This window comes from Halichoeres trimaculatus, unplaced genomic scaffold (genome assembly GCF_033239565.1).
Source record: "Halichoeres trimaculatus isolate MK-OKI-2021-1 unplaced genomic scaffold, fHalTri1.1 fHalTri1_scaffold_22, whole genome shotgun sequence".
Taxonomy (NCBI): Eukaryota; Metazoa; Chordata; class Actinopteri; order Labriformes; family Labridae; genus Halichoeres; species Halichoeres trimaculatus.
In genome coordinates, this window is record NW_027437200.1 from 14,984,227 (window position 1) to 15,002,019 (window position 17,793).

The 17,793-nt window shown below is 39.7% G+C and overlaps 1 protein-coding gene across 22 annotated transcripts in view; it reads left to right on the forward strand.

Moving 5' to 3' along the window:
- LOC141811063 (adhesion G protein-coupled receptor L3) overlaps positions 1-17,793 on the forward strand; it is a 324,467-nt gene that overhangs the window by 223,928 nt on the left and 82,746 nt on the right. For 18 of the 22 annotated variants that reach the window (XM_074698944.1, XM_074698947.1, XM_074698936.1 and 15 more), the window contains 4 exons: positions 2,225-2,581; positions 6,889-6,992; positions 11,152-11,337; positions 13,876-13,914. In XM_074698944.1, coding sequence (XP_074555045.1) covers positions 2,225-2,581; positions 6,889-6,992; positions 11,152-11,337; positions 13,876-13,914 — 686 coding nt within the window. The remainder of the gene's footprint in view (positions 1-2,224; positions 2,582-6,888; positions 6,993-11,151; positions 11,338-13,875; positions 13,915-17,793) is intronic. The other 4 variants (XM_074698942.1, XM_074698935.1, XM_074698949.1 and 1 more) reach the window with 1 other exon arrangement.

The following is a 17,793-nucleotide window of genomic DNA, read 5'->3' on the forward strand; positions in this document are numbered from 1 at the left end:
GCAGATTTCCCAAGCTCCCGTGTTTACCTCTCTAACATTTACTCCTGTGCGCTTTCTCTCTTTGGGGTTTTCTACAGCCTGCCAGTTAGATAAGAGTACAAAAACAGGCTCGTCATGCTTTTAGCTCACATTGCAATTCAATTAGATTTGTGTAATAGTCCTGCATCATTGACGGAGTGCCTCCACAGGAGTGTCCACGATACCTGCAGATCTTAAAAACACAACAAACGCTTTTGTTAGCGAGAGAAAACAAGTACTCAATCAAGCTGGAACTCTTGCTGCGGCAGCAACCTCTTTAATCAACCATGGCTGTCGTCGAATGCTGTTAAGCTTTGAATGCATTGACTGCTGATAGTAGTCTGCTCTGTGTCATTACAGCCCGCAGGCATCTGTGCGATTCCCAAACACTGGCACTAATTTATGCCGTCTTATTTCACCCGCTTTCAAATTCGCCATTCAGAGAACACGTCCGATTGCAAATTGAAACTCAGTGAACTGGATTTCAGCGCTGATGTCTGTTATCTAAGCTCGCCCTGAAAAAGTGTGACGTCCATTACACCTGCCAACCTAAAATCGACCCTCATTAAATTTTGTTTTGCTCCCCCTTTCGTACTGAGATTGGGACCATTTGTCACTTCTGTCATGTTGATTGTATCTCTGCATTAGGCGGAAACAACGCCTTTCTCAAATTGCTTTTTTTTTTGCCATGGCAAAAGATTCTGTGCATTTGCGAGAAAGGAACTCAGCTAAAGGGTCTGTTTTCTTGAAAATAACACATAAATAAGATCATGACTTATTGTAAAAAAGTCTTTATGTGAAAAATAATACCAAAGCATAATCATTATCGCAAAACAAACTGAATAGAATACTGTAAATACACCATTTTCTTCCAATCTAATGAAGACATACAATGAAGAATGACCTCCTTTTTTGTCATCTGACCCTCTGTGGCATAATAAGTACAACACACTCATAAAAAGCCTGCAGCTAAATTAATTTGAAGCCACCATTTCCCATTTAGGGGCACAGGGGGAGGAATATAAAGGATGAGTGGATGGGATGATTGATGATAGTGAGTCCAGGAGGTGTCTATGACTAAGAAGAAAAAGGATCACATCGCCACAGTCGTGGTGCATCTCTGTTTGGTTTGAGTGGTAGTGCTATGATTGGCCTCGTCCCCAACAGCTCAGGTGAACCATGTCATTAGGAAGAACCTCCTGGAGGGTAGCCACAGGGAAGACTCACATCCAGGAAATAGGTATCCCAGTTTGTCCCGGTTGACCCAGAAATAGCATGTAGCTACGACAAACGTGTCATTGACCGAGGTGGTCCCTCGTCAACTGCTCTTAAACTGCGCGGATGTAAGTGTGTATAATGGGTGTTGGTGTTGTTGCTTCTCCAGTGGGGGTCCAAATCACAGCTCCATGCCTGCCCAGGTGAGAGACACCTACCAGTTCCAATTGATCCCCAGTGACCCGTCATCTCTTTTACTGACAGGAAGGAGGAAAAGCCTTTTTACAAACCAGCAACAAAATGAAATAACCTCTAAAGCTTGGTTTACACTTCTGCAATAGATTGACATCCTTGGTCTGTACAAAAATGACATCTCTTCCAACATATCCACTCAATTTCTTCAGCAATCAAAAAACGCAGCAGGACTGGGAACAGGAGATCTAACACCCCTGCCCTTACGTGTTTCCATGAAGTTTTGCAAGATGTCATAGGTGCAGAAGTGTATGGTGCCCACGGTGACCTAGTACAGGTGGGAGCTATGGGGTAGAGTAGTAAACTAGGCTTTAGACCAGGGGTGGCAAACCAGTCAGAGACCAAGAGCCACAAAAATGACCATGGTACTATGGAGAGCCACGTCACACACAGGGTCTAATTAACGCACATCCTCTCACACAAAAACGAAATGACATAGAATGAAAATCAATACATTTCTTATTTTCAAAGCAAGATTTATGGTGTTTTTAAGTGTGTTTAAATTTGTACTAGAGAAGAGAAAGTGAAACTTAAGTATCAAAAGTAAATATTTATGAATGGATCAAAGAGGCGCGGACCGAAAGGCAAAGAGCCACATGTGGCTCGTGAGCCATAGGTTGGCCACCCCTGCTTTAGACGTGACACCCTACCAGATAGAGATGACTTTTGTATTGAATTCCATCTTTCAAGTTCCTGCCAGAATCCATGTTTAACACTCCTTCTTGTTTTTTGTCACCAGAAACTTCCTCTTCCGTCATGGTCTACATGGATACAACAACGGTAGCATCAAGAACGACCACCCGACCCACCACAGTCACCCTGACCACCACTACAGGCAGGACCACCACTGCAAGGGTTCCAGTTTCAACAACCGCCATGGCCCTGTGGCCGCGAACAACTACAACGGTGGCGGCTCCTGTCCAAACGGTGGTTGAGGGTTTGGTCCCAGAAGAAGATGACGATGGGGGACCGCCTTCCTCCAAGCTTCCCAATGTAAGGGTGGAGTACTGCAACCCTCTGGTGATGATGGATATCTCGTGGCCTAAGACGAAGCAGGGGATGGTGACCAAGATGCCATGTCCACCTGGGACCATAGGTAACGTTTTTTGATGTGACACTAGATAGTGTAACTTGAGTAACTATTTTGTGTTGTCAACCATAATGAAGTCGTAACCAGAAAGTAGTTGTTGTGGGGCGGCTAAGAAGCGACTGCCAAACCAAAGTACTTTCCTAGATACACCAACTCTACTGTCCAAAGCCAATGAAGTCTAAAGATTAGTGCAGGTTGGCATCGGTGTCACTTCAATTACAACTACAAAGAGAGTTGGTTTTCAAAGTACTTCTGCTTCTTTTGGTTTGTTTTCCAGTCTACTGGGGTTTTGGAATAATGGGTTTTGGTTGAAGGAAAACAAGCTGTTAGAAAAATGGGTGTTTGGTCCATTGGGAAGCTTTTGCACCACCGGGATACCAGAATAATGGGCTGTTGAAACACAAAAAATGCACCCAAAGAATGCTTGTGTTCAGTTTTTAAACAAAACCCCCAATTAGGACGACTTTTTTTAATTAAACAAGAGGAAGTAAAACATCAGTTTTGGCAGCTGATGTGGATCAAACGCTGGTGCCAGATACTAGTAAATCCTTTTAAACCTCAGTCTCATGTTGAGGAGTGGAAGTGTCTGCTGGTAAAAGATACATGTTGTTATACTCCTTCCCTGTGGATTTGTCAATATTATCTTGTCCTGTTGTTGGTTGCTGGTGGGTCTTTTTGTTTATGTTCACACTCACTCATTTGATCCCCATCCTCCCTTCTCACTCTTTTATCCAAGCATAAAGCTAGCATATGGAAAGCAGTGACCACCACACAAAGTCATTCTACCTCCTGTCTCTCAGGGACACAGTTGTTGAAATTAATTAGTGCCTGATCACATAAGTGAGACACATCAAAGAGCTGTTGTTTATCAGGCGTTGGGCCATTTGTTTCTATATGCAACAGCAGCTCTGTCTTTGTACAAATGCTCAGAAAATAGAGTGGTTTGCATTACATTAAAATGTATGTTGTCTGCTCTAGATATAAAAGCATTATCTTTGAAAGTAGGAATATCTGTTCTGATTTGCAGCAGTTTATTTTGTAACAAGACTCAACCACAGAGGAAAGGGTCTAATGAGAATAGAATGCAAGAATTGAAGCTTAAGCTTAACAAAATGTAACCCAGAAACCTTAATGTTGTGGATTTCTACTGTCAGAGAAGGTTGCTCTATAAATAAATCAGCTCATACTAGTACAATTTTACTGCAAACCCAAAAGAAGAGGAAACCATATAGATGAAAAAGGCAAAATGTTCCTTTGCTAGCGAGTTTTCTAAAACTCTTTTATGACTTTTTTCGAGGGGAAAGTCAGCCTAGATTGAGGAGTGACACCGTACCCTCAAATCTGGCTTGAAGCAATTCATTTCATCAATCAGCGCAGACTTCACTCTCACACACACGTATACATGCAGTCTTCATTAATGGGCACCACCAGCACCCGTCGAGACCTCACTAACAGCCGTCATTTGGCGAGATAAGAGCAACACATGCCCCCCCCTTCCCCACTCCCCCTCAGCGCTGTCTTCAAAGCCACCGCTCTTCACACGACACCGCCGAGCAGATACACGTTAGCTTCCTCTGCCACTCTTTGAAAGTTCCTCAAGCTCCCCTTTCCATCTACCTCAATTCACTCGCTGTCATTCTCCCCCCACCTCCCCTCCACTGCTCCCTTTCATACCCCCTTCTCCTGCCTCTCAATATAGACAGAAATGCAGAGTCCCTTATCTTATAAACCCATCAAACATAAGGCTGTCCAAGGTGGACCGGGGAAGGAAATTATATGTCAATCAAAATTTATATCTGTTAATGTTGGCCGTCTCACCCTCACACACACACTTACACACACCTTCCATCTAAGTACAAGCAAGGGCGAGTTAATGTCAGTATGTAGCCTTGCTGATGTCAGCTAAGAGAACATGGACACAAGTTTATTTGAGGAACTTTTAAGCACAAGTCAAAGACACATTCAAATACAGCGGTTTGAGTCAATGTGACGTTAAATATGCGCTCAGCAACTGTTGATTTTCCTGTTTGTCTCCAGAGTAAATATATCCAACATCTTAATTATAATCCATAATGGAAAGCCTCACCAGACTGTTTACTTTTACACATTTTCCTGAGGTTTATTTGTACAAAAGCCAACATGAACATTCTAAGATTTTTCATTTCCAAACCCAATCTCCAGCAGCAGAGACACTTTCTTCATCCCAGCTTAATTGACCTCTCCGTGATGAATTCAGCTGTAGTGGACTTAATTGGCACCTATTTTGGTGCATTTTCATTCCCATGCCAGAGTTGAACTGTCACACACACACATGCCAACACTGTCTGACTTTTAATGATTAAATACAGACGCTGTCTGGGCAAGCTTGGCTGGCCTCAAGTGAAGGAACTTTATTTCAGTCAAGAGATAAAACCATCCAATTACATTTTTCTACATCCATTAATTTAATCACTTAAGAATTGTGTTTCTGGGGATAGTTTTTCTCTTTTTCTTTGGGTGAGTTTTCAGAATTTGGCATTAGTCGAGAGCAGGGAAATTAGTGTGTAGTCCATCACTTCTTAATGGGGAAAAGGGTAAGAGGACTGAAAAATGTGGCGTCACTTCATTGTCTTCTAAAAGATTTTTCAGAAACTTACAGACACACCTAGAGAACATTTCAGAATGTGGTACTTTTTTTATTTTGGTTGTCCAAAAGTTTTGGAAAGATTTCTAAAAGTGTGTCTTAGATTGACTAGAACACATAGAAATGGCAACAATCATGAACTCATCATCAATTGATGTGAAAATAGTTGCTTGGAAGCTCCAGGTTCCGTAGCTGGCGTTGAATTTTTTGGAACTACAGGTCAATATTTTTCATGATAGGTTGGATACAAATTTCAAGTCTCCCTGCCAAAATACACCGTCCTCATTCTGCCCCAGGTCTAACAGGTCTCTATTTAACTCAATTTATTAACTTAACTTATCAAACAATATAAATCATTGGAGCTGGAGCAACAACGCATCAGTTTACACAAAGCAGATTGAGAGGGCTCGGATGTCACGTAGTGAAATCACATCAAAACATCTGATGACTTCCAAATTCAAAGAAACCGTGTTGTCACTCAACCATATTTAACTTCGCTACGACAAGCCCACAAAATAATTAGAGTTACGACGGGAGTCAGCAGACCAACAGAAATGAGGCCAGGCTTATCAACTCTAACCCTCGACTCTGGTTGTTTGGTGGTGTGAGTTGACTAATCAGATATCACGCAGTCATCATGAAACAGAGAAGAGACAGAACTGATATTTTCTTGACGTGATGTAGTTGACATGCTGTCGTGATGAATTGTACTCTAATTACGGAGACTTGAAGCATGTATTCCAGACCACAAACTTGTAGAGATAACATCAATTTGGATAATTAACTACTACTATAATGTGTGCCAGACCATCCCTGCTCTTTTGAAAACATAGGTAATGTCTATGGATGTTGTTTGCAACCAATGGTTAATAAAGAATTGAGATCTTTAGATGTCAGTGGCATCAATGTCAGTGGCATCAAATGGGCTAATTAAGTGAACATTAAATCTTTGATTGAGTTCTGAATGATTGACCCCATGGAGTCTTTGCTTGTGCTCTTCCTGACTTGGCCATAGAGGTGTGCTCTTTCCACCTCCAGCTTTGGCACATGGAAAGGCAGGGAGCTCCCCGAACACAAATATAATTTGTTGTTTGTGATCATAACATGAGTATCACTTAATTATGACCTTGTAGTTTTCACAATAAATTACCTTTTATCATCATACACTAAACACTTTTAAAACACAACACAATTAGTGTCTATAGACTTGTTTGCAACCAATGGCTTATAAGGAATTGAGATCTTTTGATGTCAGTGGCAGCAAATGGGTTGATTAAGTGCATGATAAATCTCTGATTAAGTTCTAAATGATTGACCCTATGGAGTCTTTGCTGGTGCCCTCCATGTCTTGGCCATAGAGGTGTGCCCTCCCAGCTCCAGCTTTAGCACATGAAAAGGCAGGGAGCTCCCAGAACACAAATCTAATTTGTGTTTGTGATCAATCTTGACCTTGTAGTTTTCACAATAAATTATCTTTTATCATCATACTCCAAATACTCTTACAATTTAAGAGTAGGCTACATTAGTACACTGTAACAGTGATGAAGCATGAAGTCAGAGGAAAATTGCTGACATATGAATTATGTGGAAACAATATTTTTTATACCAAGAGGCTTAATGAACATAGTCAAACACTCACCAGCCTTTGTATTGTTCTCACTGAACCTGTCTTTTTTCTGCCTCTTTCCAGGCGTTGCTTCATACATGTGCATGGGTCCAGAGGGATACTGGGATCCCCAGGGACCTGACTTCAGCAACTGCACCTCCCCCTGGGTGCACCTCATCAGCCAGAAGGTACGAACCCATGTGGTTTAAACGAGCACATAGAAAAAAAATTGTTCTTCTTACAGTACGGTTGGATAGCTTTGACTTTTTGGGATTTTTTTTAGCTTTTCTGAGAAGAAATGATCAAAAAGTGTGTTTAGAAAAAATTCTCAAAGATTGGCCTGGAGGATTTGGCACTGAGTTAAAGTGTTACTTTGAAGTGCAAATGTGTTGTTTTACACAGAGCTGTGCCCTTTTGGCCTGATCTAAGTAACATTTGCTACAGTGTGCAAACCAAGAGTGTAAAGACTCAGTTTGTACTCAAAAGGGGTTTTAGTTTTTATTTGTTTTCCTTTTTTCCCCTGGTCAAGTAATAAGGAAATGTAATTAAAGGGTCTACTTAATGTGAGTTATGCTCACTCAAACGGATTACAAACCAACGTCTCATGAACTGCTGTGTATGACATCTCATCCAGACCACTTTCTGTCCATTACATGATACAGCCGCTGTTTGCATCACACACCTCTCAGGCAGAACACCATTTGTATAGCTGGAGTCATTAAGCACAGCCCCACATAAAGCTTCTAATGCCTGCATCCTTTATGGAAAGAAATCAAAAAAGGAGAGGGTAACTGCAAGCGAGGATCATGGTTCCGGGTTATGAATTGCAGGCAATGTTGAAAATGTTCTCTCTTAAACTCATAGGACCCTGAGGCGTGCATGTTATAATGCTTATGATCTACTCAGCAGCACCAAGCTCGGCCCATTTAACAAACGGCGGTTTGCAGATATGGAAGGGGAATGGCAGTCAGGGAGCAAAATAGAGGGAAGGGGAAATTATCACGTGCATTTCTGTGCTGCAGTAAAGCTCAACTACAGGCTGCTGTTGTGAGGAATTAAGCAACCACTATGATTTTACCATGAAACAGCAACATTGTTTCTGTAAGAAAAATATATTTCCTGGTGTGTTAGATAGAAAGACGTGACACAAGTGAGTAAAACATGTTATTAATCTTTTGTTTTCAAGAAAATCACGCCTCTGCAGTGTGCTGTCCCAGGAAGACTTTAATGAAGATGAACGTGTCACATATCAGGAATATTGCACCTTATTTTCCATCCAGCGCTGTGAATGTAGCGCTGCTCATTACCAGATGGTTTCAGTATTCAAAATGAGAGAGGAAGATGTTGAGAATGAAAAGACAAAGGAGTGACATTCAAGCAGAGCTATTTACGCTGTGTCTGCAGCTCCCCCTCATTAAGATACAAGAGCAGGGTGGGAAAAGAGGAAAACAGCTTCCAAACACACATCACCCAGCATACACCTCTGTGAGGAGCGATTTCAGCAGGATAATTGGCTTCACTAATAAACTCTGAGGTGATGATAGCAGCGGTGCCAGAGGAAATCAGTATAGGCTTGATGTAGGAGGTGTCACTGTGATTTTGGGATTGATCTCACAGAAAGGGGTCCAGAAGTTCAAGCTTTAAAACTGGCTGACCTTTGAACTCTGAAATCACATCAAAAGGCTGCTCTGGCTTTGGTCAAAATGATACATTAACAAGATTAACGGCTTCGCATTCATTACATGTATGTTCAATATACAGGTAAAAAAGTCTGTTTCCAAATCACTTCTCGTGTTTTTAAATGTAGACTTTTTATTGCACGACAAGTTGCTTTTTTGCCTGTGTCGGAGTTTCACATACAGCCTATTTATTCCAAATGTCTGGCAATTAGTGGGAAATGGTTGACATCAAGGGGAGCCTCTTCACATTAATAGGTAGAGAGAGCCGGGGTGAGATTTAAACTGCAGAGCACAAAGTGGAAGTTTGTGAGCAAACCTTTCATGGTTTGTGGTGAGTCTCATTAGCCAATAAACAGATGCCTCCAAGGCACAGAGAAATATTCACAAGTTTCCCCTTAGGAAGACAAAGTCAGGTGCATCTTCTCTGACTCTACAACAAAAACTTATTTAACCTGTTTGTCCAAGTAATAAGCTGGGTTTGGTTGTTTGGCTCCTGATTTATAAGATTTAAAGTCAGAGGGAGACAGAAGAAGACTGTGACAGGCTGCTAGCTTATTATGCTAGTTGTAGCTTCACAGGTAACGCCCAGTTTTCAGATGTTATCTTTTAACTTTTAATGTTCTAGCTGACACATTTTAAAGTTAGAACAATGATATAAGAAACTCTGAGGTAAACGGCTACAAAATGATGTTAAAAGCTAACAAGTTTGGCCTGTGTGGAATGGTAAACAGGATTTTACCACAGTGTTTGTTCTCTTAGCATTAGCAGCTTAAGATGGATACGTACCACTGGATTAGTCATAGATTTAAGTAACTCACTAATGTTTTTTAATTTTACACTTATTGAAAGAGGAAGATGATTTAGTGTGTCATTTACATTTGCTTGATTTTTGTGAGCTGAACAGAAAATTCTACTAGCAGGTTTTCAGCTAAGTAGCTAGCTTTGTGAGCAAACATGATATCCAGTCAGATAGAAGTGTGCAGTAAAATGTGATTTCAAGATGTCTTATCCACCAACTAAGTGGAAATTATAAATGGACAGTACAGTAAAACCTATAGTGAAAGACCCAGCCAGCAAGAAAAAGAGATATTTAAAAAAAAAAAAGTCTAATTAGCAGGAGGGACCTATACGTAGAGTTAGCATCCTTATCAACATCTAGCCAATGGTTTGAAAACATAAATGTTACTACTATATTTTTCAAGGCAGAGGGGGTCCAAAGATATAAATGATAACTTTTGGCTCAATTTCCAGGACTTAAAAAAATAGCCACTCGAAAGACAATGAGTTTCACTTATGTACTATTTTCTGTATTGTTTAACTATTATTATTTCTCTGTAAATTACCTTTCTGTTAAAGTTATACTCCATCACAATGTATTTACTTTTACTAAAGTAAGATTTTAAGATTCTATTGACAGAGGATTTGACCTACCTGACAGGAAATGCTGTGAACAGACTCAAAATGTTGAGATGATGGAGCTTACAGCTAGCCACAATGTTCTCTGTTCTTTGGACGACTATTGGCACTCCTTGCCCTAATCTGAGATCATTTTTGGTTGTCAAAAGCACATGAAATGTTTTTTTTCTCAGTCCGACTGATTAGTGAAGCAAAAAACACGGCAGTAATTCACCATTTTGTGCAACAATACTCCTATATAGCCTACCTGCTAGCTTGATTCCGTTCTGTTGTGAGAGTGCCTCCAACACTCAATAAGTGTGAAAAACTTTACTAGATGACTTTAGATATTCCTAGCTGCCTCATTTGGAAATTATACTCAAGAAAAATGCGTTGAATTTAAAAGCTAAATACATGACGTTATGCTAACAGTCAAAGATTTTAGCTAGCAGTTCCTTAGAAGTAAATAAACATTCTCACCACTTCATAACCTGCATTATTGGAGCTAGCAAATGTGTTTGGTGAGCAAAGTCCTGTCTTCCTCATTCAAAATAGTGCTTTAGCAAAGCTGCTAGCATTAGCTTACTACTCACAATACTTGAAACCACTGAGTAAAATTGTTTAATTTTTCTACACTTATCAAACAACAATGAGTCCAGAGGTAAGGCAATAATACTTTAAAAGCAACTTCATGTGTTAAACTAACAGAAGGGGCAAACAAGTCGTAGTAATTGATGTTTCTTTTTTAGCAAAGCCGCAAACAGACAGAGAAGCTTCAGGTAGTGTAGAAACAAACATGATCTATCCTCTGTGTACAACTTATAGGCTTTACAGTACAACATGCCGTGTACACAGCTTTCCCTAAGCTGCAGTGCTCTATACGTTTCATAAAGGGGAAAGGCTATCAAGGGAAATCCTTCTATAGTTGATTTTATAATTGCTTCCAGATACAATATTGGACCCAGTAAACACTCAGCGGAGGAGCAGCTGAACACATTAATTGTCTGAAATGGAGCAGCAGTTTGTGGGGAATGTAAACGATGCATTTAAGGAGCTGCACATTTGTGTATGGTATTTTTCTTTTTAATTACCATTATTTTAAATGTATGGATTGTTGGTGATAGGATGGGTTCATTAAAGGAACAAGCTGTGTTTGGACTCCAGTGAAGCTGCAGGGGACTTTTCTGCCCGTTTAGCATGTTTTTCTTAGAATTCTGAATGAGATTTTTTTTTTTGCACTTTTTAGTGACTGTCCAATATTTTTCTTTTGCAGATAAAAGCTGGAGAGACAGCAGCGGTCATTGCCAGAGAGCTGGCGGAGCAAACCAAGCGTAACCTTCAAGCAGGGGACATCACATTCACAGTAAAAGCCATGGTCCAGTTGGTGGATCTCCTGGACGTACAGCTCAGGAACCTCACACCAGGCGGTAAAGACAGCGCGGCACGCAGCCTCAACAAGGTAGGAAAGTGTTTCATAAAGAAATATCAAAACAGCCCTTTTATTCACCTTCCTTTCAAAGATTATTCCAACTTTCTGACAGTCTAGATAAACATGACCTGCAGGAATACTGACCTTTGCTCTTGCTTGTCTGCCCTGTTCAAATCAGCCTTGGACTTTTCAGAGCTGGCTAGAGACGAAAGAATTTTAGGGAAGCAGTTTTACTCACAAGTGCCAATTTGAGCCGACAAATTCATTCTGGCTCCTTGACCTTTCTGAATTTCCAAAATTGGAGTCTTACTTAGAAAAAAAACCCTTCAATTTATCCCAACCTGAACAGTAGGTATTCTTTTAATGATCTGTGATTTCACCCAGTGCTGTCGGGTAAAATTTTATCCAGGATTTTTGGGGTCCACTGTGGATAAAAACACACCGTTAGTTTCAAGGGATCGCTCAAGCACATCCCTCTCACTCTTGTATCATGTATTATTCCATCAGCCTCACTTTGATGTAGTTAAAAAGATGATATCAATATGACATGCTTGTCAAAAGCACTAAATTTGCACCATTTGATTCTCACTAATGGGACAGGGTAAGATTTCAGTGGGTTGGATCCAAGCAGTGGGAGTGCACAGTTTCTCATTTTAGCTGAACCTGAAGCTAATGCATTTATTTCCCAATTCACAGCAGAGCGTGGTGTGGGGCACTCAGGCAGAGCGAGCAAAAATAATAATTTCTGTGTGCTGAGCAGCCAACAGAAAAGCAAACATCAGTGAAATCCAAAATGTCGGTCGTTAATTTGCTGGAGCGGCTTCACTTGTCGAGGAACACGAACACCTGTTCCCAGATAGCTTTTTTCTTTTTTTCTTTTTTTTTTTTTTCGGGGGATGGATTTTTATTTCATTGCCCGCAACAGACACAGATGTCCCCATTGAGATTTTAGTGCCAGTTTTCTCCAATGGAGAGGGGAGGCAGTAAAGATGGCCAAAAGGCCTCAGAAGGGAATGCAATGAGTAAATTCACATCGAGGAGCAACTAGAGTTTATAATGCCTCTTGAAAAGAAGGTTTCTCGTAAAAAAACGGCATCGGGATAGGGGATACTGCTGTGGTGGAGATTACTGTTGTAGTCTTAAGTGTCTCTTGTAAAAAGGGGGAAATGGGAGAACAACAGCTGGAGTGAAGAAATAAAAAAGGTTTTAACACAGGGGTAATTCTTAAAGAGGTCAGAGGCTGTCCTGTAATATAAAATTATTTCCTCTTTTATAAAAAAAAAAGTCTTGCTCCTTCCTTTGAAGAGAAAAAGTACACAGCTTTTTTTATATTTACATTTAAAAAACTGGATTCCTAATCTGACATATTTCGCTGACAGATTTTTGGGGGGCGTGGCCTAAATCAAAGCTTGTTGAAATCAAGCACTTGTTCAAATAATTTTCACCCTTGAGCCAACTAGAAAAAAAAAATCTAAATTATTTTTACTTTTTCTCTCTTTTTTTCTTTTTTTTTCTTTCTTTTTTTTGCGAAAAAAAAGAAAAAAAGAAAAAAAGAAAAAAAGAAAAAAAAAAGTCAAGTCAAGAAAGTTGTCCAGGAGGCCTTAAATTAATAAGGTGAAATTACTCCCCTTGATGGTGCTAATTTTTTGTTTGAGTAGAGTTATTGAGGCTAGTTTTCAGTGCAGTTAGCTAACCTGTTTGTAGCAATATTATGAACTGTATGTAAACATGGATGATCCGCCTCCTCCCCCAGCTGAAATCAAGTGAAGCCAAAACACCACCTGCAAACAAGTGTAGACACAAATTTAACATATGGAATCCAGAGTAGTAGCAGTTTTTGCATCTCTTTCTCAAACCAAAACACTTATTTGATTTACACACTTACACACTCATGGGTGTTTTTTGCCCTCTTTAATTAGCATTTAGTAGCTAATTAAACATACAGTTATCAGAAGAATGAATACTTGGACAAACCTGTGTTGATGAAACCATGCTTGCCATTTGTTTTGACACAAATCTTGGTTTTAACATTTGACCTATGTCCCGTCTGTCAACATGAAAGAGGCGGGCTTTATGATCCACAGTCAGAAAGGGAATGTTCTGCCTTCACCCTCGGGCTGCTGTCACATCATCTTTCTGTGCAGTGGATGATCAAAATACCCACTCCACATGCAGCGCTAACAGCTTTTCTCTCAGCCTGTCATTTTGCTATGCTCAAATGTTGTCAGCACTAACTCCTTAAACGGTGGCACGGAGTTTCTCTCATGTGAGTTTTCTCAAGTGACAAATGAAAAGGAATAAAATTATTAACTAGAACTCTTCAGAGTGCCAAAGGTGTATTCTCACTCGTCTTGTCTTGTTTTGATGCTTGTTAACTTGGTGCCTTTGCTTTTTTTTGTCCTAAAATAGAGTATAATTAACATTACTTTTCAAATGTTTGTCAAGGGACTATTAAAAGAGTCAAATCTTCTGTCAAATTTTACTTCAAGCAAAAATGTATTTCAAGTGGAACAGTTTGAAGTTGCTGACCTCTCACTCTCTCTTGCATTCTCTTTCTCTGGGTTGCAGCTACAGAAGCGAGAGCGCTCTTGCCGGTTTTATGTGCAGGTATTTGGATCAAGTTTTCCCAATTGCTACCCACCCCATTCCTCTTTCTTGTGGCAACTTTGCCGTCATTTTGATTTGTTGAAGTTTGACCTTTTGAGACAAGAAGAATTAGTGATGGCTTGTAAAACAATTCAGAGTATCAATGCGTTCATTTTTTAAACGTTTTACGTCAAATCAAGGGGTCAAATTTCACAAGTTTCACATCATTCCCATCACATCCAAGTTAATCCCATCAGTGTCTTCATCCCTAAATGTTTGAGTCGTATTTCATCATTTCCCCCTGCATGATTATTGTAAGTTTTGATATTCTTCACCCTTTCTGTAATCTGCTGAGCATGAGAATATAAATTCATAAACTTTTAAAATGTGCTATAACTGTTAGAGTTCCCCTAATTGCTCAATCGTTTTAAAAGTGTCTGAAACTTCACATCAGCACTGTGCTCATACTTTTCAGTGCTCATAAGTGGACAGCGTCAGTCAAAAGTGAAGCTCTCCGACATGTTTAAGCACTCTTACTTTTCTCAGCAAATACTTAAGAGCCAAAAGAAGTGACCTCATTACACCAGCGAGTCAGCGTAAAAGTCGAGTCAGCCAAAGTCATTGCATGTTACGACGCTCCCTGATGCATAATACATATGTGGCCCAATTTAAGAGAGGGGTTTCTATCACTTCACTCAGCTGTTTTTCGGGCCACTGGCTGATTTTGTCACCCCCTGGGTGACATTCTAGCTGTCATCAGACTCACTTCTGCCTGGACGGGAGAAATGTGAAGAAGTTGACGTTCTTGTCTTCCGTACAGATGACTCTGGTGAAGCTGCGCATTAGAGCCAGATGTTGTTTGGTGTTTGTGTGTGTGTGCGTGTGTGTGTGTGTGTGTGTGTGTGTGTGTGTGTGTGTGTGTGTGTGTGTGTGTGTGTGTGTGTGTGTGTGTGTGTGTGTGTGTGTGTAAGCTTTGCAGCACTCACGTTAGGCAACACATATTTCGTCTGATTCCTCGGGGGACTCGTCAGAAGGCACTTAAGTATGTATAGTTATGTGATTGTGCAAATGACTTCCAAGTGGAATGCTTGTTTGTGTACGCTGTGAGTCTGCTCACATTTGCGGACGAGATTTTGAAAGAAAGAGGAAGGCCCGAGGCTGGGGGACAAAAAAAAACAAAATAAACAAGTACCATTGTGTCATGGACTGACTTTAATGATCATGATATAGAAAAGTGGTTCATTGACTCACATGTAACAGTGTACAGGAGAGAATAAGAAAAGGAAAAAAAAAAAAAAAAAGAAAAAAAAGAAAATACGAAATTGACCGTAATCCTCAAAATTGTGATTTGAATAAAAAAAACAAAAACAAAAAAAAACAGTAATTAAAAAAAAAATGGACTTTTTTTTTTTCAGTGGCCCTCATTTTTTTTTCCATAAACAGTGTCTACTTTTAAGTTCAGACCTAACCACAGCTTAACTGTTTGAACAAGCACAAGTAGATACATCATTCAGCTAGAATAGTCTCTTAAAATATATACTTTTTCTGTTTTCAGTTTCAGAAAACTGAAACACCTTGCTGCTTTCTAAAAAAAAACCTGTTGACTACAAAAATTGAAAACAAATTTCTTCGATTAAAATAGATCTCTAAAGGGTATTTCAAAGAAAACCATTCTTTGAAAGCAGGCGAGGGACTTTGCAGTCGCAAATCTTTGTCGTTTCCCAAGCAAACATTTAGGACGTTAATCACATTTCAAAATCAAAGTTTAAACAAAGAATCTGTTAAAAGTGGACACAATCTCTCGATTTCTTGAACTGAGCTGTTAACGTGGCAGTTTTGCTGTAGCCCTAATGTTTTAACATGGACTTAATGGAATCTCCCGGGGTTTTGCAGTCAGCCTTGATAGCAGTTTAGAAACATCGTCGTTTGCACGTTTTCTAACAACATAGATTGCTGCTTGGGTAAAACAACATGGAATTTGTAATTCTTTCCCTGCATATATACAAATAGCATCGCAGCTAGCATTTCGCAACGGTTATTCATAAAATTGAACCATTTTTTTAAATCTAAAGATATAAGGCAAAAACTATGGAGTTACCAGAAACTTGAAACACTCTTGAAAATATATATAATGCTGTGGTGTTGTGGGATTGTGATTATTTTTGGACAATACTGTAATTGTGATTGTAAGGATTAGTAATATAAAACAACATGCTTTGCTTTAAAAGAACATGGAGATATTATTAAGACCATAAAAAATTATCTACGTCTGTTTTGTTTTTGTTTATTGTCGTGGCCAACAAACACACACAAGAGCAGCCGAGGCAGTGAGGGCTTAACATCTGTAAATAACCAGGCGCACATTTTGCCATTTTGATTGCAAAGCGCAGTCTTCTATGTGGTCACATATCTGCGCATTCTCAAATCCTGGTAATTCAATTCATCGTGCAGCACTAATGTGTAGATAGCATATCATATAAACACTCTAAAAGACTGAAGCTTAGATGGGTTGTTTTTTGAGCTATGCTAATTTTAAGGATCTGATGTTTTTTTTTAGCTTTACCTAACTTCCCTTTTACTGACAGCTTTACTTCCCAAAAGCAATCAATACATGACATTCTCTGGGTAAAAATCAAGAACAATATGCAGTTCCAGATCGGCAACAAGTCTTTCTGTTGAGGTAGGTAGGTAATTTAACATTAAACAATTGAACACATCGTAGGTCAATTTAAAAAAAAAAGAAGATAAATACATTTAAAAAAAAAAAATCTGTAATAATGCATTTTACATTATTAGGTATTGAGGCTCACAAGAATATTTCTGATCAGTCAGGTCTTCCTAAAAGCTAACTCCTGCAAGTTTCCCTCTAATATGCTGAGCCCAGTTTTTAAGCTAAAAACACATCAGAGCTTGACATGTTAAGGGTGTCATTAATTATGTAGGAATTGTGTCAGAGTCCAGGTTTTTAAACTAACAGTGTCACTAAGTGTTACCGTTACTTTAAAAACTAATTCTGAAAAGCAATGTTGATAACTAGTAAAGGTTTTGGCCTCATCCTGTCAGTAATGTTAAATTTCACAGTTACAGAGGCTGAGATATTAGTTTGTATTTATGTATTGCTTGTACTTTTGGAACAAAAAAAAGATTCGTAGAACTCCATACTCGCTGAGAAAAACATGCATGTGATTACTTATCCGCCCTCTTCCACGTTCTTCTGCAGCATCACTGCACAAGATGTACTTTCAGCATACATTGTTCTCCATACGTGCCTGTACACAATGCACGGCTGTACATCTCCTCTCTGGCTCCGCTCTCCCTCTTATTTGACGAATGCAAACAACAGTGAAGAGCTTTCACTTGACGAAGCGGAATAATGGAGAAACATCTGTGGCCTTAGGTAAACACTTCCAGCGACTACATGCGGTGCCAGCCTTTCAGGGACTTTCATTGATTAGGGAAATTTGGCGATGTTTTCCTCCAACAGGGCCCCGGTGGTCGACATAAGTGGGATTAACAGAGGAATACAAAGCTAATATGAGGTGCACCTGCCTCTGCTGTCCCTGTGCACAGTGCTGACAACTAAACCACTGCGGTACTTTGGGAAAAGGCTGATTGTGAGTGCAGGTGTGTGAAAGGGAACAGCAAGTGCAGAGCTTGAGTTTAATTTCTTCATGTAATAAAAAAAGATTTGATCATATTAAAGTGGTAAAGTAGGACTTGAATTCTGCATGTGAGGTCTTCATACTGTGAGTATGATTAGGGAATTTCAGTACAATGTGCTTTGTTTGTCGTAGCACACACAGATGGAACATTCATTTAGTACAATTACCTCTAAATCCTTGTCAGTATTTTATAATCTGTGCTTCTGTTACATGTCAGAGCTAATTTAGTGCGAGTAAA